The sequence below is a fragment of the Dendrobium catenatum genome, unplaced genomic scaffold, assembly GCF_001605985.2.
Source record: "Dendrobium catenatum unplaced genomic scaffold, ASM160598v2 fragScaff_scaffold_847, whole genome shotgun sequence".
NCBI lineage: Eukaryota > Viridiplantae > Streptophyta > Magnoliopsida > Asparagales > Orchidaceae > Dendrobium > Dendrobium catenatum.
In genome coordinates this window covers 575,760-599,224 of record NW_021319309.1, presented here as the reverse complement: position 1 = coordinate 599,224, position 23,465 = coordinate 575,760, and the positions used below count along the sequence as shown (strand labels likewise).

At 34.4% G+C, this 23,465-nt stretch overlaps 1 protein-coding gene across 2 annotated transcripts; it reads left to right on the top strand.

Moving 5' to 3' along the window:
* Positions 1-2,217: 2,217 nt before the first annotated feature.
* Positions 2,218-22,785, top strand: LOC110104024. 2 transcript variants are annotated; one of them, XM_020832961.2, is made up of 11 exons: positions 2,218-2,727; positions 2,803-2,926; positions 3,237-3,332; positions 20,873-20,957; positions 21,178-21,299; positions 21,553-21,577; positions 21,669-21,752; positions 21,863-21,892; positions 22,012-22,117; positions 22,215-22,280; positions 22,617-22,785. In XM_020832961.2, exons 2-10 carry the CDS (start codon positions 2,837-2,839, stop codon positions 22,276-22,278), a joined length of 702 nt encoding a protein of 233 aa, XP_020688620.1. In that variant the 5' UTR covers positions 2,218-2,727; positions 2,803-2,836; the 3' UTR covers positions 22,279-22,280; positions 22,617-22,785. The 2 variants fall into 2 exon arrangements, with proteins under 2 accessions (XP_020688620.1, XP_020688619.1); XM_020832960.2 differs by having other exon boundaries at positions 2,219-2,714.
* The last annotated feature ends 680 nt before the right edge of the window (positions 22,786-23,465 follow it).

The following is a 23,465-nucleotide window of genomic DNA, read 5'->3' as shown; positions in this document are numbered from 1 at the left end:
CCTAGCAGCAATCACCTTTGCAATGATTTTATACAAAACATTGCAAAGAGCAATAGGTCTATAATCAGATATAGTGACAACATTTTTGTGCTTGGGAATAATAGCAAGAGAAGTTGCTTTAACCCCATTTGGCAAGTAACATTTAAGAAAGAAAGATCTGATAGCTCTACAAACAACAGGGCCAATAATGTGCCATCCAGTTTTGTAAAAATGAAAATTAAAACCATCTGGTCCTGGAGTGGAATTAGAAGATCCCATAAAAATAGTAGACTTAATATCTTCATCCAGCACATAGGAGGCAATAGAATTGACATAACAATCAGGTAAGGCAATTCCAATAGGAAAAATCTCCAAATCCAAGTTGGAAGGAGGAGTGGGATTATAAAGGTCTTGAAAAATATTGAATAATAGAAGAAATCACATCAGATCTAGTAGAAAGGGGATTGCAAGTAAGTAAGTTAACTACCAACTTGGTATTACCCATTCTACTTCTAATTTTAGCAAAAAGGAATTTGAGATATTCTTCCCTATATTTAAGCCAATTAACCTTAGCCCTTTATATAATCCAGGAGGCTTGTATGTTTGTGAAATTAGCTAAAGCAGCATTGCATGACTTGAAAGAAAGGTTTAGATCAAAATTACTAGGATCTTCATGCAACTTATCCAGCAAAATCCTTTGATTATTGTGTAAATAATCAAGATGCCTAGTTATACGACTAGATGATGCCCAAAGTTCTTTTTTGATGCTACATTTTAACTGCCTTAGGGAATTGCATAGGTGAGAAAGAGGATTCCCATTACTAGGCATAATGAAGACCTCTAAAAGAAGTGCCAAGTAGTTATCTATTTTAGTCTAGTAATTTTAAAAAAAAAATGTGATGCACCTGAATAGAATTCCCAGAATATAGAATTATTGGACTGTGATCAGAACAAGGACTTTGAAAAGAGCAATAAGATTCAGTGAAATCACTCATTCAACCCTCATTCACAAGAACTCTATCCAGTTTAATGTGAATAGGGTTATCCAAACGTTGGTTGTACGAAGTCTATTTGCATCCAACAGAGTGTAAGTTCACAAGACCTTTGTGGAAAATCATATCATTAAATTCAATCAGAGTAGATTGAGTAATGTTGGATCCCCCTAACTTTTCTGAAGCATACCTACAACAATTGAAATCTTCTATGAGAGCCCAAGGAAAATGACTCACAGGTGCAGCTTGAGCAATAGAATTCCACAGCTCCTTGCAATCATAACTGCTATTAGAAGCATAAATAACAGAGAGCTAATAGAGGGGGTGATTAGCAACCAAAATAGTCCCAGATATAATCTGAGAGGTGATAAGAGTAAGGGTAAAATTCAATTTAGAAGCATTCCACTTCACCCAGATCCTCCCTGAAGAGGAAAGTTCAAAATTGTGACAACTAGCCTCATTCACAAAGAGGAAATGAGAGGATTCAAAAAACGATTCAAGTAAAGACTGAGCATGAACCCTGTTCTCCAAAATGCAGACCATGTCTAACTTAAAAGACTTTATAAGACGCTTACAACACAAAATTTTATCTGGGCGATTGAATCCCCTAATATTCCAAGCCGTAATGGGTGGAAAAAACATTAAGAAACACTGATTAGGCTTAGGTTTTTTGGCATGCTTCCCCCTTGCAATTTTTTTGGAAGCAACACTAGGCGGTTGCAGTTTAACCTTTTCAGCAATTTTTTGTTTATTCTCCTTCCCTTCAGAACCATCTAACACATGACTAGCACCTTTAGAACCTGCTAAAACATCAGTCTGGACTCCAACTTCTTCCTCACAATTTAAAGCATCAAACTTATTAGGGAAAGTAAAATCCTTCTCTAAAGAAGGAGATTGAGAATGTATATTAGTAGAAGATGAAGAAGCAGCTTTATTTGCACAAAAGATTTTCCCAACAAGAACCATATCCCTCTCGACCAAATCATGTCGAAGTCCTCTGCGCAAGAAAATCGGAGAAGAAAAAATCCATCATTTAGGGACAAGAGCTGAACCGAACATTTTAAACTCCACGTCTTTTTGATGGCTCCCAGCAACGCCTCGTAATAAGGTCGTCTCCCTATGGAGTACCCAACAAGACATAGCTTCCTGTCTTCGCCTCCATTGGAAAGCTTATCCACAGAGAAAGGGATAATATCAGGTTCTGAAGGCAAATATGAGAACTTTAGGGATTTTGGAGTAGAGTTTTCCATAGCAAAAACTTTATTCTAACTCTTCGTGAGCGAACTGACCAAAGCACCAGAAGACTGGGCAAGCGGAGGAAAATCATATGATAATAGGGCTGCGTCCATGAAAGAGGAAGAAGAAATATCCTCCGACATCGCCGGAGGAAAAAAATGAAGGGAAAATCAGCAGGAAGACGGGGAGGAAAACCCTAACCGCCAGCACGTAGTTCGAATCTTTAAATCAAATCAAATGAAAACTGAATTTTTTTGCACGACCCGACAACCCCGCTCAGAGTCTCATTTCACAAACTGGAACCGATCTTTCGGAGCGATTCGCCCGTTATGTTATGTCAACGGCTCGATCGTGATCTCGCATAGGAATATTATGCGTCGCTTCCGCATGACAGAATCTCCCTTAATAAATTAGGTCGAAAGTCTAAGCTCGCCGTCTTAAAATTTCTTTATTTCAGTTGGTCTTCCTGTCTTCGACTACCGCTCAACGCGATCCGCCAGTCAGCTGGTAGCGGATTTCGGTTTCACCCTCTCCTCTCCTCTTCCTCCAGTTATCTCTTTGATCCCGATTGAAGTATATACTCTTTGCTTTTTAGGATCGTGTGGGCTGGAGAGAAGAGGAAGGGTGGAATGACGAATTGGGAGTTGAAGAACTGCTGCAAGCACGAACAAGTCGTCTTCATTGCAACCATTGGTGTGTCCATCGTTGTAATCCTCTCTGTAAGCACTTCTCCGAACAATTTTGCTCTATTTTTCGGGTCCTGCTCTTTTCCCTACAGTTCACATCATTTGGGTTGTAGAGTCCTAGTTCAGGGAAAGATGATCGCTTCGATTGTCTGATTGACTTAATATCCCAATTGAAGGGGTTTTACTGTTTTAAAATGTGAGATCTTGAGTGCGGTTGACGGTAGTAGGTTTCTATACATAGAATTTTCTTGGAACAAGACCGAATGCTTTACTTAAATTAGTTGCTGGAGTTTCTTCTGTTATCTTGATTATGAGTCTCTTTCATTCTTGGATGAATTTGTAGCTGTGGAGGACAGTGCTGCTAACTCCTTTCAAGCTTATCACAGTGTTTCTTCATGAAACAAGCCATGCTCTTGCCTGTAAGCTAACTTGTGGTCATGTAAGCATTCTTGGATGCCTCCAATTCAATATTCTCTCTGTTATTTTTTGAAACATAAGCTTCCGTAAAGTTTTTGTAAATAAACTTGATTCATAATGATTGCTAGCGTAGTAGGTTTAGTAGCATTGTTTATAGTTTGGTCATCTCTTACTTTGTATTATTTGATTTCAATTAGTTATTGGTGTTATGTGTTTAAAGTTTACTATGTTACCATGTGGGCAACATCTGAATATGCACTTTTGAAATGATGCTTGACGTAAGTTTATTCAAGATAATTTTTTTCTTTGCACACAACATTTCCATGCAACAACCTGATGTACGCTCTTACTTCTACTTTGGTTCATATTGGTATTTTTTGGGGCTTTAATTATACCTAATATGAGTATCTGGATTAAATTGTATAAACTTTACCTCATCATTTAATGGAAAACATCTTCCAGTCAACTTCCTTTGAAATGCTATTGCTTGATCACCTCTTTTCTCTCTCAATCACCATCCTACCTGAAGCACACGACCTGAAAAATTATGTGGGAATACACCAAAGTCTCTCATTCCCATGGAGATGCATCCTATAGTCATCTTAACTAACCAATGGCATAGGAACTTCCTTTGAATTGTGAGATGCTAGGTTAGGGGACATCTCAGAGGCTTGCCCAAAATGAGGCTAATTTCAATGTCGTTGAAGGCTACCACTAGCTCATCTAGGTTTATAGGAAAGGCACGATGAGTTCATATCACAAAATACACCTCTTAGAGACTCTCATATAGGTGCTATTAACAAGGTTTTATTGGGGGAGCATCTTGTCCTAAGCCATTAGGTAGTAAGGTGAGCTTCATGCTTTGATTTGAGAGATGAGCCCTAAAACATCCGAACAACAATAATAACATCAAATCTTTATCCCACTACGTGAGGTCAAATATATGAATCATTTTTCTCCATTATGTCCGGTTAAGATTCAAATTCTCATTTAGATCTAATAAAGAAATGTCATTTCTAATATTTCTAAATAAGTCTTTTTAGGTCTACATCTACGTTTCTTAACATAGGTTAAATCTAATACATCTACTCTCCTAACTGGGTCATCAGAAGACCGCCGTTTTATGTGACCAAACCATCTCAGGCGACTCTCTCTAATCTTATTTGCCACTGGAGCTACTCAAACATTTTCACGTATATGCTCATTTCATATCCTGTCTCTAAGAGTAAAGCCACTCATCCATCTAAGCATCCTCATCTCTGCAACACTTAACTTAATATTATGCTTCTCTTTTAATTGCCAACATTTTGCGCCATAAATCATTGTAGGTCTAACCACCATCTTATAGAATTTCCCTTAAGTTCGAGTGGTACTTTTCTATCACATGATATACCCGATGCATTTCTTCACTTCATCCATCCAACTTGAATTCTACTAATAATATCCCCATCTATTTCACCATCACTCTGAACAATAGACCCAATATATCTAAAATGTGTACTTTTATTAATGACTTGATCGCTCAAAGTCACAAACACCCCACTAGATCTATTACTACTAAAATTACACTCCATGTATTCGATTTTAGATCTACTAAAATTAAAACAACTAGCCTCCTCTAAGGTTGAACTCCATAATCCAAGTTTACATTCAACTCCCTTTTTAGTATTATCAACAAGAAGAATATCGTAAGAAAAAAGCACACACCTGGGAACATCCTCTTGCAAATCTCTAGTAAGAACATCCATGACTAAAAAAAAGATATGGGCTTAAGGCTGATCCTTGATGTAATCCAACTGAAATTGGAAAATATTTGGTTAAACCACCTTGTGTTTGATCACAAGTAATAGCTCCAACATACATATCCCTAATGACTTGAATATAAGCATTATTAATCCTTTTTTTTTAGAACTCTCCATCGCACTTCTCTTCGAACTTTATCATATATTTTTCTAAATTAATAAATATCATATAAAGATCTTCCTTTTTCTCTTTATACTTCTCCATCAAGCCTCTCAATAAATGTATGGCTTCCATAGTAGACCTACCCGGCATGAATCCAAATTGATTTTGGGAAACATTAGTATCACGACATAACCTATGCTCCATAATTCTCTCCCATAGTTTTAAAGTATGACACATCAACTTAATTCCCCTATAATTTGCATAATCTTGTGCATCATCTTTATTCTTAAAGATAGAAATTAAAACACTCATTCTCCACACATATGAAATCTATTTAGTTTTTAAAATAATATTCAAAAGTTTAGTAAGTCAAGAAATTCCTTTGGAATATTTGAAAGCATTTCCACACTTCCATTGGAATATCATTCGGTCCAACAGTTTTCCCACACTTCATTTTCTTTAAAGCCTCTCTATATTCAAGTTTAGTAATACGTCGATAAAAGCAAATATCTCTATTTTCATTTAGAATGTTAAGGTCACTAAAGTCAATTATTTTTTCACAATCTTTATTGAAAAGCTTAGCAAAATATCTCATCCACCTTTGTTGAATATCCTCTTCTGAAAGAAGGTGCATTAAGAGTAGATGAAACAAATGTGTCACTATATTCATAAGCACTAAGCATTTTTCAAGTGATATGAATGGGCAATGCTCAAGGCGCTAAATTTCATCCTACTTTTGGGCTAGCTCGTCGGTGGTGGATGATGATGATGTATTCAACACCGAACACTATCTGTAATATATCTAATTAGGTAATCAAATATATCATTTTGTAGATTTTGATGCCGTAAGTACAAAAGTGGTAATAATTCAAAATTTTAATAGACAAATTATTGATAATAATTCTTAGGAGATTTATGTCTCAAATTTTAGGTTATCGAAAAAAAAAATAAAGATAGACTGTCATGTTTTATGTTGAAATATTTGTCTTCTTGAGTGCCATCATTCGCCACAAATAAACTTGAGAAGCATATGTTTGTTGATTCTACAAGAACTCTAGGAAACTAGAACACTATTTGATGAACTATGTAGAAACGGAAGCACTATATTATAATTAGACCCAACATGTTGATGCTCGATGCAAAAATATTTTGAGAGGAGCAATGGGTGGCCCCTATTGGAGAATTTTGATATCCTCAATGGATTATAATATTTTGTGATCGAGAATAACATAAAAAATAATATATTATCTCGGAGGGTAAAAATATTATTTGGCTATGGACTCAATAATAAAATTCACATTTTTTTATCAGAAATTTTTCGTTAATATATTTGATTGAGTATGATTTATTTTATTCTGGGATACAAGTTCCTTATAAGGGCAAGCCTCTATGATTAATTACATCATAGGCATTTGTTCCTTAGGAAAACTTTTGATTAAAAATTTAAAATAGTAGTTTGCATTTTTTTATCAAAATATTGGCTAACATTTTACTTGATTTATTCTTAGAAATTCTTATAAAAAATTTAGTCTTTGGGGATTTCAAAGGGGATTGGATCAACATGAAATTAATTTAGGAATGAAAGCCAAAAAAGAAAGAGATAAGAGTATTTGATTATAAGAAACTTAAACATACTCAAACTATCTTAAATTGAGCTTTATATTTTTAAATTAAATTTATTTTAAAATAAAATTTAGGTTAAAATTGTTCAATTTAATTTAGAAGGTTTGGGCTTGCATTCCTATAACATAAGTTGGAAGAAATATCCAAAAATGTGAGGGGTTATAATATAACTGAAAAGAACATTAGTCTCATATCCTAGATTTATTGTGAGAACTACCGATAGGTGGTAACTTCGACCTACAACTAGCAAAATGCAAATGACTTATAAACTTGAAAGTTGAAACCCCACACAGAGTTAAGTCAGCCTGACTTTGGAATTACAATCCTACCTGGAATGGATTCCTAGCTAACCTACCTAAGCATTTGTAAAACCATTAAGTCTGATCTCAATGTTTATGCAAGAGAAGTAAGGTTGTTTTGATTTAAAGACTATGACTTATAGCTTGACCACTTAAGCCATGATATCTAGCTATCTAGGTATGCATATGTTTACTCACAATGCATTTTTTTATTGTTTAATACTTAATATAAGAGCTTCTACATGCAACTCATTTGGCCATGATATGATCATTTTTATTTTTTTTTTAAACTTATCTTATTTTAGATAAGGCGTGCAATTTTGCTAGAAAATAAATATTATCTTATGATTGATTTTTTTATTATTTAAATTTTAATTGGTAAAAATTTAATTTTGTCTCGAGAGTCTACCATATAAAATATGTCCAAGCCACTCACACAAAACAAGTGAAGAAACCTAAGAAAGAATAGATATTTCTTGTGCACATATGAAATAAACGATCAATCACATGCATATAGAAATCAACCACAAATAAATAAAGTATAAAGTTTTAGTTATACAAACATGTAATATCTTGAAATTGGCAGCTGAATTGTTTGCGTTATACAACTCAGTTATTAATACAGACTCGGTCTGTGGGTCTTCGAGCTTTGGCTTTTGATGCATCTAGGGCTTCTTTTGGAGATTCATCTTTTTGGTTCAACACTCATAGTTATGTCTCATGTGCTCGTATGACTTTCTAAATCTATTAATTACATTTGAAAAAAGCTCAAGCTCGCAATTCAAGGATTTGGAAGCACGTGTAGTATATAAGAGAATGAGCATCATAGATTTTCTTGACACTTAAAGTGTCAGACTAGCTTTTATGTTGTTGGTCATACCTCTTTGGGGGTTTTAAGTAGCACCTGCAAGAAAACATCATTACGTAATCATGACTTAATTATTTGTCTCCTTTTTGGCAAAGCCACCTGTATGAATATGCATATATATCTCTATTCAAACACTCAATGTCAAGTGCCCACAACACAAACAATTTAGTATTCATCATACCATACAATGAGCCTTATGCACAGAAAAGAAAAAATCCTACTCCAAAGATGGTCAGGAGGCCGTGTATCTAAGTGTGTGTTGGCATGTGTAGCTTGTCACAATATGATATGGTGTTCTATTTCAATTGTGGTATAGGAAGATATTTAAGTTATTTTAAACTCTTAATCTAGGATTGGTTTCACTTTAAGTTGTATACGACTTAAAGTTTTTATTTGACTTTTATAGTGTTTCATATTTTTAGAGGGTTATGAAGAATCATAAAACAACGATTGCTTGCTTTGGAACAAGCTTGTTAAACATATTGTCCTAAGATCCAATAAAGTAGACAATCTACCCTTTGGGGTGGAATGACATGTTCATTGCATCAAGAGAAATCTAGGTGATTTTAGGCAATTTTTTAGAGCTTTTTTTATGTTTGGATAGGAGGGTGTTTGCTTATTAGGGTAAAGCAAACATGCCTAAGGGTTCGGCTTAGGACTTAGTAAAATTTATCTATTTGAGTAAGGTTTAAGGAAAAGAATCTTCTAAAGGACACCTAGAAGCTTATATTTTAAATGTCATGTTGGAGGAGATCACCTGTTTTGGCTAAGTGAAAGAGACTTAGAGTTGGGTCTAGATAGAGAGATTATCTGCTTGATTGGATTAAACAGATAGATTTTGGCTTTGAGGTCAAAGAAAGAGAGAATCCTGTTTGATTTGAATTTGATAGGAAGAGCAAATGCCTAAGAACTTGAGTCAGGGGATCATTTACTTGATTGAGGATCAAGTAAATGAAGATGATGAGAGACCTAAAGCTTTGGAGCTAAGGTGATGGAAGATTCCCATAGCTTTTAGGCTAAGGAAAGATATAGTACAGCCTATAATTTTTGAACTAAGGGTTAAGGGATTTCCTTTGGCTTTGGAGCTAAGGAAAAGAAAGTGTAATCTATAGCTTGGAGGCTAAGGGTTGAATGTCAATTCCTACAACTTTGAGTTTAGGGGGAATGGAATGCAAACCATGACTTTTGGGCTAAGATTGATTTTTTTTGAATTTTTAGAGCTCGTAGGAATGAGAGGTGATTTGTAGCTTTGGAGCTACAAATCAAGAAAGGATCATAATTTGGATTAAACAAATGAAAGAAGCTAGGATTCAAGTCCTAGGAGTGAAGGTGGGGAATGCTGTGACTTTTAGGTGCACAGGCATAGAGGATGATGTTTAACTTGTAGATGGAGGTTAGAAGATCTTCCATGATTTTTGGACCTATAGAAATAAGACGTGGATACAAATCAGAATGGAGTTCTTGAATTTTGTGCTCAAAGAATGTAAGTTTGATTTGCTTAATTTGGGTAAAGTAAATGAAGCCAATGATTAGGACAAAGATATGTAGTTTTGGGTTACAAATCATAAGAGATTTTTGAACATTTGTATTAAAAGAGAGAAGTTTATTTGTGTAATTTGGGCTAAGCAAATCAAAGGGATTAGAGTTTGGGTTCTATGTCTAAAAACAAGGACTATTCGTTGATTTTGACTCAACGAATAAGATAGACAACTTAGGATTTATCTAAGGACAAGGTAGTTCTTAAGAGATCATAGAGTTCATGCAATGAAATATCTAAAGCCTCAGGAGACTTCAAAGCATCATGCATGAGGGAGAAGGTATCCTGAAAGAGAGTTGTTATTTTTTTAAGAATGACCTGGATTCATTAAAATAAGATTTGCTCACTTCAATGATTCGGGAACATCCCAGGATCAATTTTGGTAAGCTTTAATGACTTGGTTGTTCAGTGATTTGCTTCGTGAGTTTTAGAAGTTTTGATAATTTAAGCAGGTGATAATTATAATCTCAAAGCTTAAAGTTTTGTAAAATACCCAAGCGTGAATTGGATTGACTCTACACATTACTGGACTTTCAACTTAGACCTTTGGGGATCTATGAGTAGTCTCATAACAATTTGAGGCTTTCTTGAATCAATCAAACTGACCGATGGTCATTCACCAAACTCATGGAAGGCTGCCAATACTGATATATGTAAGAGGCCTACAACATGCATATATATATATATATAAATTTATGTGATGCAATTTAAACATTAAACAGCGTGCAACTTAATTTGGTCAAGTGTGTGACTACTGGATTGGAGTCCAAAGGCTATGAGGGCCTAGGGTTTATTATAGGTGAACATTTGAAATGCAATATAAATGCATTCTATGCATTTGGGAGTCATTGGCCATAAGTCAAACGACCCGACACACCTTGCCATCCTCCTTGGGCTTTCACATCAGAGAAAACCGTGGAAAATCATTTGATATCCATGGGTTTGTAGAGAGCACAACAAATATTTTGGGTTTTGAAAAGCGTAAAACGAAGGTTTTCATGGACCTAAGGGCTTGAGGAGCGTCATACACACATCCAATGGCTTGGAGACCTAAGATTTCTTAAGTTTTAAAAACATACCTCACCAAAACTTACGTCTGACGGTGGCCAGCTGTAGCACCTTTGTCTTGAAGAGACAAAGGTGATTAAAATGTAATTTGTCCACTGTTTGGACTCTTCCTGAACGTTGCCTCCGCTGCCACCAATAACACTTCGTCATATTTGATGAACAATATGGGAAGCTGTCTCACTTGCTCAATTTGGAAAAGAGAAACTCCATTGGTCCTTCCCTTTAGTTTGCATAATGCAAGGAGTATTATGCTCTCCTCTCGAGTTTAAGGAACCACAACATGCTTGTCAACTTTGAAAGGATCGAAATAAGCAACAGACTATGATGCATAGACACAGACAAGATGACATGGGCAAGACACGACAAGAACATGAATACGAGATATATCAATTATTGAAAATATAAGACACAAATATAGATTGTATACAACATTATAATTTTTATATGTTAAAAATATTTATTAAATTGAATAAATAAAATATTAAGAATAATTGAGAAATAATAAGTTATTTAACTAGGATTTATGTTTAGAATTATTAATATTAGAATATCGATAGTAGAGTGTCAATGTCGTGTTAGACATCGAGAGGGAAAATAGCATTACAATAATGCTCTCAACAGTTGGGCGTCGTTGTTGTGTAATGAGCATCAGTCATTAATGTCATGACGACATCTGTTATCGATCTCAAGATGATGTCGGTCGTTGATGTTAAGTTAATATTGGATAAAGATGAGATGTCAAGATGGCACGAGAGCATAATTGTGGGTGTAGAAATTTCTATTGTCGAGCATCAATATCAACACAACATCGGACTTTGATGTTATGATGATTTTAAAATACTGATGTTGTGACAGTATTAGATGTTGATCTATGTTGCACCGATACGGATACGGCGATACGGATACGACACGATACGGATACGGGACACGCCAATTCTTAAAACTACAGGATACGGATATGGCGCGGATACGGCATTATAATATATAAATAATGCATAAAAATTAATAAAGTAATCAAAGTGTAATATTTGAAATGAAAAAAAAATTGAAATAAAAGTAAGCATTAAATATTGAAATGTCTAGTATAACAACAAAAACAAGAAGATAAATTGCCCATCACATGAAATTTCAACTATTCAATAGAAGGAATGATAGGATTAGCTTCTTCAGTGGTTTGTCTTTGAGTTTCTATATCATCTTCAATAAATATCATAGCTTCTAATTCAGGCTCATCAAGTGAAAGATTAGCAATTTCTAATATTCCCATATCCTCAAGAGATTCAAATCCATCTCCAGCAACATCCCACATCCTGTTGTCTCCTTCGTATAAGTTGGAGTTTTCCTTGAGAGAAGTCGAAGGTTTGTATGCACGTAAACTAAATCTTCAGCCTGTTGTGGAGTAATTTTATTTCTCTTCATTGATTGGATGAATGAGTATGTGCTCCAATTTCTTTCACAACAGGATGAGGATGAAACTTGGCCAAGCAATTTTATGGCGATTGTTTGAAGTAGAGGTGCTGAAGCTCCATGTATAATCCACCATATTTTTGGATCAATTCTCCACCTATCACGCAATGACTCTTGGTCACCAAAGTCCTCTAAATAATCAAAAAATTTAGCAAGCTCAATATTGACACTTCTTCTTTCCTCCTCATTTGGAAAATAACGCTTCAAACATGTCTTCCTCATATTTAAAATTTCTAAATCTTTCTATGGAGAAACTCTTTGGAAGCTCTTTTTTACTTCTTTGCTCAGCTTCACTGATTTTTCTTTGTAATTCAGCCATTTGTGATGAGCTTATCTTCGGGCAAACTTTGATTCCATGACCACTAATCTTCAACAAATGAGCTTTCACTCTATAATATGATCCTTTGTATGTTGCATTACAAAAATTGCATTTGAATGCAATATTGCCACCTCCTTATGACGTTTTACCTATTTTTATCACTTTTAGCTTCTCGGTGCCGCTTGGTACCATAATACCATTCGGTACCCCTCCATACCGAGCAATACCGAGCGGTACTGAGTAATACCAAGTTACAGTACCAAGTGATACTGAGTTCCATTACCGAGCAGTACCGAGTTTCAATACTGAGCAGTACTGAGTTCCAATACCGCTCGGTACCGAGTAGTACCGAGCAATACCGAGTTCCAATACCGAGCAGAACTAAGTTCCAATTCCGCTTGGTACCGAGTAGTACCGAGCAATACCGAGTTCCAATACCGAGCGGTACCGAGTTCCAATACCGAGCAGTACTGAGTTCCAATACTGCTCGGTACCGAGTAGTACCGAGTTCGAGTAACGTTCGGTACCAAGCGGTACCAAGTTTCAATACCGAGCCTATGATTCAGAAAACGAAGAATGATGAAGAAAACGAACCTTCACTGCTCACGTCGCCTTCACTGTTCGCGTTGTCGAGCCGCTTCGTCGACGAAGGATGATCCTATCGACTTTAATGCTCGCGTCGTCAAGCATCTTTGTCGACAAAGGATGATCCTGTTTGCTTCTATGCTCGCATCATCGAGCCGCTCCTTCAACTATAACGAAGAAGATGAACACGTATGTGGAAACGAAAAACCTAGCTCTTTGAAATGTTTCAGCCGCGTAAATGAATATGGATATTGAGCAGAAACGGTGGAAAGTCGAAAAGAAAAAGGTAAATCGTGGCTCCATGTTTTTTAATAGGACACGCGTACCAGTCAAATTTAAATAATATTTTAATCGGACACGTTAAGGCCGTATCCGACACTTATCCGTGCCGTATCGGAGGCGTATCCGTATCCAACACGTATCCGATACAGCACGCCTCGTAAATAGGAGTATCCGTGCAACATAGATGTTGATATTGTGATGACATCGAGCATTATTGTGAAATGCTAGATGCAACCTACTAGAGAGAAATAAAAATGAGAATGTTTAGGGAATGAAGTATTGAGTGCAGATGATTGGTTTGAGGCTTTGAAGAGGAAATAAGAAATTTAGTTTTATTTTTTTATTAAACAAAAATTTGAGATATAATAAATTATATTTAAAATTTTTTCATAAAGTATTTTAGACAAGTGTGTCAGACGCCCATTTGCAATTAATTTTTAATATTTTTTTAATAAGATACGTCTTCGACATGTCCAACGTGTTAGAGACTTGTCGGATGCATGTCGTGCCTGAAACGTGTTAGACTCTGCATATCTCTTTGAGAAGAAGTGTCGATGCATCATAAGCAACAAGATTTAGTTTTCTCTAGGTTGCATGCATGTAGCTCTAGAAGTCGAAGGAATGATACTCTCGAGTCTAAATTCTTCCTAGTTCCATGCAAGTGAGCTCGATTCATTCGATCCAATTAGGATGCTCGCACAAGATCCAACACCCCCCCCCCCCCCCCCACAAACAGTTGCTTGTTTCAACCCTTGATGCACATGAGAAGAAGTGCTTTGGCCGCTCTTGGCTCCAAGCCACAAGTACGAGAAGGCTTCTCATGTCCACGTCCTGATCTCTGGCTCAATTCACTCTCAAACACGTGCACGAGCAGAAGACTTTCATCTCCTTACTCTTGCATGTATGGAAGAGGCTTCGCTTCTATCCCCCCCCCCTTTCTCACTCGATCCCTCTGGACATGTCACATGCAAGAGCCCCTTTGTTGATCTCTCACTCTCTCTTTTTTTTCTCTGGAAGACGAAGAAGTCAAAACAAAAAACCCACTCCCTCATTTCTATACATCTTGAGCTGCCGTAAATCTCAGAAATCCCAGGATCTGAAGGAATGGTAGAGCTTATTGGTTAAAGTAATCTCAATTGATGATTTAATTTTTTGATTTGGAAATGTACAAAGTCAAAAATTAGGCTAGGATTGAACCAAATGAATTGATTTGGACTCAATTTGAGTTTGATTTTGGATCGACTTGAGTCAATTTGTCTCAATCTAGTTGTTCAAGCCTGATTGGATTCAATTAAGTTTGATTCGGCTCGATTGAAGTTGAGATGACATGAAAATTGGGTCAATAAAAGGACCCCAATAGGTGTGCTAACTCATAGAAGTATGCCACACATATTACCGTTGACCAACGGTGATCAATCAAGGTCCTCCAAACCAAATAGGGAATGATTTTGAATGTAAAGAGAGATCTATGAATGCCTACATTTGAATTAGACAAGATTTATAAAGATAAAGAGATTTCTTTCTATCACCTTGGAGGGAAGAGTTTGGATGACTTATGGAAGAGAGATTTAGAAGCATTTTGGCTAGTCCTAAAAGAGCTATAGGGACATTTAATATCTCTAGATAAATTTAGTTTGATTAGAAGTATTTGACTACTACTTCTAAAAGAGCTTAGGGATAACTTTCTATCTCCTAATAGTTAGGGGCATTTTAGCTACCTCTTACAAGGATTTAAGGATGTTTTGACTATCGCTTGAGGAAGGGATTAGGGACATTTGGTGTCTTCTAAAAGGTCTTAGGGATATCTTGCAATCTCCTAAAAGGTTAGGGGCATTTTGGATACCACCTCCAAGTCTAAGGTTATTTTGACTTTTACTTGAGAGATCAGAAATATTTGTTGTTTCCTAAAAGTTTCAAAGGTATTTGTTTCTTATTGGAGAGTTCTAAAAGGTATTGTGGCAACCAATTAAAAATAATGTTTGTCTAATTTGGATAAGACATAACTCAAAAAAAGTTAAGGTTAAGAGTATTTTGGCTACTACTTAGACCTTAATGATGTTTGAACTAATGCCATCTATTTGGGTTAGATAAACCTTAATGTTGTAAAGATAAAGGAGTCTTTTGGTAATCATTGAAAGTCGAAATTTGAATAGATCTATTGATGTTCAATTTAGATAGAACTAGGAGAAACCTTAGAAGGTTTGAATTATACCTAGACTTAGAAGCTGCTAAAAGGACTCTTATTTGTGGATGTCTAAACTTAGTATTTGGTACTAAGAGTTGGATTGACTTTCTTTTGGAGAAAGGGAAGATTGATTTTCTTTTGGAGAAAGATGATTTGATTTGGAATTTAGACCAAGGTATTGGTATTCTAGATCCAGTCAACAATCAGATGATAGGAACATTTTTGTTTTAGAGAAATATTCATTCATTGATGAGTTTGAAATTCATTGATGAGTTTGAAATTTGAATACAATTGGTTGTAATATTTTTTAAGATAACATTCATTAATAGGCAACATTGGATGTTCCCCATTACAATCAATTAGTTGATAATACTCTCCTTGATAGGCTTTTTTTACCACAAAGGTGCCTTCTCACATAGGCTCAAACTTGTCATCTATTTTACGGTGAGCTAGAATCAATCTGCGAAGAACTATGATTAAGCCACAGACCTTGAAAGTTTTATGACAAACCAATTTGTCAGGAGCTTGAGCCATAGGGGTTCAGTAAGTTATTGAGCTTGCAAAAGTTTCTCATCTAAACTATCAAGTTATTCCAACCTCAGTTGGGTATTGTGTTCACTTGTAATTTCATTATTAATTGTGATTCTAAGAGATGGATATTGTACCTTCAATGGGAGAATAGCCTTTACTCTATAGACTAAAACAAATAATATAGACTGAGTCGAGATCCTGTATGTGGTCCGATAGACCCATAAGGTTTCAACTAACTTTTCATGCCACTGACGTTTAGTCTCATCTAAGATTTAATAACTAAATTAATGTCTTATTGAATGCTGCATCCAATCCATTAGTTCGAGGATAATATATAGTATTATAACTCCAATCAATGTTATGATTGTTAACAAATTGATTTATTTTGGTATTTTGGAAAGTATAATTATTATCGGATATGCTTTGATGTAGAACATCAAATATCTATATAATATGTCCTTGAGAAATTGCAGTATATAGCTATCTTTGACTTCTCTCAGTGGTATAGCTTCAACACACTTTGTGAAATAATCAATCGCAGCAAGAATAAACCTACAAACCTTGGAAGAAGAATGATCAATAGGCCTAACAATATCGATGCCCCAGTTTTCAAAAGGCTACGAAGCTATTGTTGGATGCAAAGCATTTGGTGGTTGATTCAATACTGCCTCATTCACTTGGCATTAATGAAAACATCGTACTATTTCAACACAATCTTTAATCATGAAAGGCTAATAGTATCCAAACATTTGAATCTTTAATTTCATTTTAGGGCCTGATTAATGGGGACCATACAATCCTATATGAATCTTAGTCATTATCTTGTGGGCTTTAACATGTTTAAGGCGTTGCAACCACATTTAGTCAAATGACTAGCAATGCAGGATATTGTTAATTAATGCAAATAAATTATCGTTTTCTTAATTTTATGAGCTACAAACAACTCCTGAGGAGTTTACCATTTTGAAGGTATTTGATTAAAGGTTGTCTCTAATTATCTTCATTATTTATCGTAAATGAAAACTCACCACAGGAAGAAGCTTGATTTAAATTTTAAAAGTTAATAGTAGACAAAATTTGACGATTCTGTACTTCTATTTCGATTGAGTCTTTTTCAAGACATGTCATTTCCTTAGCTTTGTAAGAACGTTTGCCGTAGTATTTAGTTGCTATATTATAGAACAAATTCAATTGAACATATTGAGCTTAGATGACATGTTGATGAATTCTTAAAAAAGGATTTATTAGGGAGAGTATGAGTGATTTTGTTATTCCTACTTTACTTACCCTCAAGAAAGATGATTGTCATGAATGTCTGTTGATGTTGGATAATAAAATTACTATTGAATTGATTTGAGAAGACATGCACTATGCAAGCCATTATGACTGATGCTATAACCATTTTTAAAATTGATTTGAGAACTTATTGTCATCATGTGAGAGTGAGAGAAGGTAACGAATGGATTTTTTTTTTAATTAAATGTCGATTGTATTTGCTTGGTGATACATTTTGGATTGAGTAATATATTTAGTCTTCTATAAGGATTATGAATCATGTTCTACGACCTTTTTTTATTATTATTATATAATTTGATGATATTTTGATCTTTAGTAAAATAAGATATCTATATTTGAAAAATGTTTTTGAAGTTCTATAAACTAAAATGTTATATTTGAATTTAAAAAAAAAAAATGTTTGTCACTTCTTCTATGCTCTGTTTTAGATTTGTTGTGTCTAGCCATGAATAATCTATTGATCATGATAAAGTTAAGGCAATTAGTAACTACACACAATCGTCACTTCCTACTAATATTCATGAAATTTATGGTTATTTTCTATAAATGCTTTGTCAAGGGAATTAGCACTATCATGACACAAGTTACAAATTAATTTAGGGAGAGTTGAATTTGACAAAATTTATTAATTGTGCTTTTACTAAAATTAAGAGCAGGTTTAGAAGTGCACTTGTGCCTAAATTGTTTGATTTTAATAAAATCTTTGAGACTGTTTATGATGCATTTAAGGTATTGTGAAATCTTAAGTTAATACGGGCAATCAATTGCTTATTTTAGGAGAAAATTTGAAAATGACTAAGCAAGAAAAAAAAGATAGAAAAATTCAATTATTTTGTTATCAGAAGTATTACTTGTTGCCTAAAGAATTTGTCCTTTATTTTGATCACCAAATTTCAAAATATTTAAATTTATAGAAGAAATTAAGATAGACATGCAAAGTTGGTTTAGTTTCTACAAGAGTACACTTTTTTCCTTAAACAGTGTTATGCTGGAGTTCAAAACAAATTAGTTGTTTCTTTAAGAAGGTCACTATTATTTTATAGAAAATGCAAGTTAAGGTGACCAATTTTGATTTTATTAAGGATGAATACATCACTTGTAAAGTTTTTTGTGAGATATATTAGGACTTGAATAATAACTAATCTATGTTTAATAAAGATTTCATTATTCAAGATGATTAAGAGAATACTACTTTACATTCCTGATTCATCTTTGAAAGATTTTTTATCTTAAAATTACACGTCAGTGCAAGGTATTTTATCACCATGATTAAGGGTAAGTATTACTAGCATAGTTTGGAAATAGATGTAGTGTAAATACTTTGGCAATGCAAAACTTATCGAACTAAGGGGAAAAGAAATAATTTTGGCCTTTGTATGCCTTCGATTATTCCTTGCAAATCTTCAGAGAATGTTACTATATATTTAATATTAGGTCTACCACAAACTTGAAGGGAACAATTTCCTTTGTAGTGGTAGACCGTTTTTCTATTATATAAATTAGTTAATTTTGAAAATTTTTTGGGACAAGAGGGTCAATTAAAAATTTCAACTATTTAACACAAACTAATTGATAGACTAAGGCTTCGTTTGGGACGGCTTTTTTATTGCTTTCTAGAACAAATTTTTTTATTTTTTTATTAAAACTCCATTTTAGAAAGCAGTAAAAAAGCTGTCCCAAACGAAGCCTAAGGCTCTTAGTTAGAGTTTGAGTGATTGATGATGATGTTTTGATTAAAGAGCATACATCTTATTGGGATTTAATACTCCCTATAATTGAGTGTGCATACAATTCATTTTTTTAATGACTTGAATGGTTACATGGTTTTAACCTAGAAAGCTTATAGATCTTGTGGAATTTCTTATTAAGTTCAAGCTAGCGCAATCATTTGCACAATATGTGCATTATTTGCGTGAAGATATTCATAAAAAATTGACTATTAAATATGGCAATTATAAGTCTACTGTTGGTATAAACAGGAAAGGTAAGTTTATCCTCTAATAAATAAAAATTACTTACCTCAAATCGAGCGGCAAAAAAATTTAGTATTAGAAATTCAACCAAATCAGATCAGATGGAAATCAACTCAAAAGTTATATACAAAAGGAGCCTAAATTAATATTTAAAATTATAATAGGTAATCAAGTATATGATGGCAGAAGACCTACTCTACCTGAAACTTAATTACATTAAGCCTTAACTAAATACATTGAAAGTCATTAGTCAAATTGAATTAACCTAGGTTACCTTATGATTAACATAGCCTAAGAATTATCATAGAAAAATAAAACCTAACAATACAAACATTAAACATAAAATTCTCTCTAACCTTTTGATAAAAATATATGATAATTGTGTATCTAAATAAAGCAAAACCTAAACTAAATAGTATATAAAAATAAATTAAATAATCTAAAATAAACATTATAAGTTAAATTCTTCTTACCAACTCAAGTTGAGAAGAGAAAGAGGGAGTATTGTTGTTTCCAGCTAGCAAGGAAGGAACGAGAGGCAGATTGTTCCGAGAAGCGTTGCTTGGTTGACAGAGGAAGGAGAGGTTTACGGCTAGGTTCTTGGGAGAAAGGAAGAGGGCTCAAATGAGGAAGATGAAAGTGAGGGCTGCTGTTGGGGGCTTGGAGAAGGAATGAGTGGAATCATTTGTGATGCCCTAGCGTTGATCTTCTTAAATCACATGTTGAGGCAATGGTAGACATATGGTTTTCACGTTGATTGGAGTAGAGGCAGATTCTAGTGACTTGAGAGAAGGGAGGGGCTAAATGGCACGAGTTTGTTTTAGTGCTATTCTATTTGGCTTATTATATTAAGACTCACAAATTCTTATTTATTGTGGAGGAATAATTAATATCTTAAATTTGAAACTATAAACGACCAAGAATGTGGATGATTTAATGAAGGAATGATATAAAAAGTCTTATTTGATGGAATTTGAAGGAATACTGGGAGGTTTTATAAGACTGCTTGGAGTAGCGTTTCAGCTGCCTCCATTGTGATTTGGATACCTTGAAGATATACAATTGATTCTACAAGTTTCAATGTTTAGCTGGCGAATTTTTTTATAGCTAGATAGAAAATATAAACTCTCAAAATATTAGCCCAGAAATTTGAAGCATTTTGGTAGATTTTCACTTTGAAGTGAAATGATTCTAATTGCATGAATATGGAGAAATATCTGATCAGTAATTTACTTGTTCTAAATTTTTATTCTTCTGTCACAAAACCCTTTAATGGAGATTAAAGATTTTTATCATTTACTAATAATGTAGCTTGCATTGAAATATCTAATGCTTAAAATTTACCTATTCAAATCTCTTGCTTCAATCCATAAAGTTTGCTCTTATTTTCCGTATTTATAATGTGAGAATAGGTTATTGTGACATTGCATTTACTTGTTGAATATCTTAATTAAGATCCTTCAACTAAATTGGTAAAAAGGTAATATTAGTTTCCTCATTTTTTTCCTTTATGTGAACTCCTTTTACTTGTATTGATACCCTTCATACACATAAAATGTTCTGTTCAGCCTTCTTGTTTCCAATGTGTTGCCAGTGGAAAATCTCCTGATCACATTTGATGCAGGTAGAGGGTATTCAAGTCCATGCAGATGAGGGTGGTGTGACACAGACACGTGGTGGAGTGTATTGCGTGATTTTGCCGGCTGGATGTAATGCATCTTTTGTCTGCATAATATTATTTCTGTTTTCAGTCCTGTTTCAGAAAGAATGGCTGAATATAATAAAACAAAATTTGAGTACCTTTTTACATTATCAATTTTGATCTCCTGCGATCTATTGGAGTAAAGGTTTTTTACTTTTTTCTGTTTTCTTTTTTTCCTTTTTTTACTTTTTTCTGTTTTCTTTTTTTCCTTTTTTCACTGTCTCTAGATCTTGGTTCATCATTGTGGGGATTAGTTTTTATACTGGCATCAACCAAACTTCTCACTGCAAGGATAGCTGCTGGTTGTCTCATTCTTGCATTGTTTGTTGTTCTCTTCGTTGCAAAAAATGTAAGTTAATGGGTCTAGTTAATTTCAACTTCTCATATTCTTTATTTGAAGTGAACTGCAGTAGGTTCCTTAGGATTCGTTTGGGTAGGCTTTTTTTCTGCTTCTTAAAGTAATTTTTTAGTAGAAAAAAAATAATTTTTATGCTAGAAAGCTGTTTTAAAAAGCATTAAGAAAGCCACCTCAAACGAAGCCTTAGTTAACAAAAAGTATTACTGTATTTTCACCTGCTAATTGGTTATTTATATTAATGCAGTGGTTACTTAGAGGACTTTGTATTGGTAAACTCCATCAACCTGTTTCCATAGATGTTTGCGGACCTGCTTCGTCTAACACTCTGCAATTATGAATTTCTTCAAACAATTCTGGCAGGTTTCATCATTTTTCTGGCCATTGTATGGGTATTGCAAGAACTTACTCATGTCCGCATCCTTCGCTATGCCATTTTATTTATAGGTGAATCTTAACCATTCCCATTCTCTCTCAACCATAGCAGTCCTTGTGAAATTCATAGTGTAATTTTATCTTGCATGATTATAACTCATTTTTCCTTGCTGCAAATTCAGGTGTAATGAACAGCTTGTTTTCAGTCTACGGTATGACCACACAATGATTGTTGAGAAAATCAAAATATTTCTAGTGAAATTCAACAACTTATCATAGTAGTTCATGGAGACTGCTATGCTTGACTCTATATTATCCTTTTATACTGTAGATATCTACGACGATTTGATTTCTCGGAGGGTCAACTCAAGCGACGCCGAGAAGTTTGCTCAAATTTGCCCTTGCCCATGCAATGGAGTTGCATGGGGTGTCATCTGGTGAGATTTTATATTCAACAAAGTTGTAACTCACGCTTAATGGATCTCCCACCTTCATCTTGATCAACTGGTCTTATGAAGCTTAAATCATATGCAGGGGTATAATATCTTTCACATTTCTATGTGGATCCATGTATATTGGACTTGTGATCCTCTCCTGAAGGTATTTCAACAACCCATCAGCTCAACCAATCTGCTATTCTTGGCTATGGTTCTTTTTCAATAAATATAACAAGAGGTGTTGGAATGCATTAATTATTCTGTGTAAACATCGAACGCCGTTCGAAAACTAACCAGAATATGTCACGTCTCCCATTCGCTCGGTACCGCTCAGTATCGCGGCTCGGTACTACTGACATGGCGCATTTTGGTTGGTCTCCGAACGACGTTTTGCGTCCGGTCTCCGCATAGAATAATTTTTCGTTGGAATGGAGACAATTTGAGAACACAGACCATGTAATGTTACTGCATTAATTCATGAAATTATTATTGTTTCCAGGTAAAAGATATTGATGCAGTTCCTAATGATCAACCACCCATCATGTTTCACAATGCTTGTACATCATCATTCTTTAGAGGTTTTTTTTTTTTTTTTCTTGTCTCAGTTAACATTCATTCCTTCATAATTGTTTTCATTTAGTGTTCAATTGTTCATTGCCATGAAACACCCTAATGATCAACCACCCATCATGTTTCACAATGCTTGTACATCATCATTCTTTAGAGGTTTTTTTTTTTTTTTTCTTGTCTCAGTTAACATTCATTCCTTCATAATTGTTTTCATTTAGTGTTCAACTGTTCATTACCATGAAACACTGATACTGTAGACCTTGTACCTGCCATTTTAAAGGCATAATCAAATGTAATGACTTGTATGAATATGAAGGCATAGAAAATTATATGTCCAAAATAAGATGTGTGGTGTAGATAGTGGTCTAGTTTTATGGTTTTTTTGGGATCATTTTTATTTTTATTTTTTATTTTATTTTTAATGAAATTTTAATTTTATACACAACTCCCCTTGGCCTATTGGTTGAGAGCTTAGGCTTCCAACTAAGAGGTCAAAGGTTCGAGTCCATGTGTATGCGTTGTGTGTGTGAGTTTGCCTTAAATGGCCTAAATGTCCAAAAAAAAAAAAATTTAATTTTATTTATATTTTAGTGAAATAAAAATATATTTGATATTTTTTAATTTTTATTGAATATTATATGAGATAGTGATGGTGAGTATTGAAAGTTAGTGGTGGTGGCGGTGGTGATTAGTAACGGATGGCAGCAGATGATGATTAGGGTGATTTTTATTTATTTTTTAAATCTAGTAGTTTGATTTATTGCAAAAATAAAAGTAA

Excerpts from the sequence above, each read along its gene's own strand:
- LOC110104024 (XM_020832961.2), top strand. The coding sequence starts at position 2,837 with ATGACGAATTGGGAGTTGAAGAACTGCTGCAAGCACGAACAAGTCGTC. Across the intron at positions 20,958-21,177 it reads CGTGATTTTGCCGGCTGGAT|ATCTTGGTTCATCATTGTGG; the intron begins GTAATGCATCTT and ends CACTGTCTCTAG. Across the intron at positions 21,300-21,552 it reads TTCTCTTCGTTGCAAAAAAT|TGGTTACTTAGAGGACTTTG; the intron begins GTAAGTTAATGG and ends ATATTAATGCAG.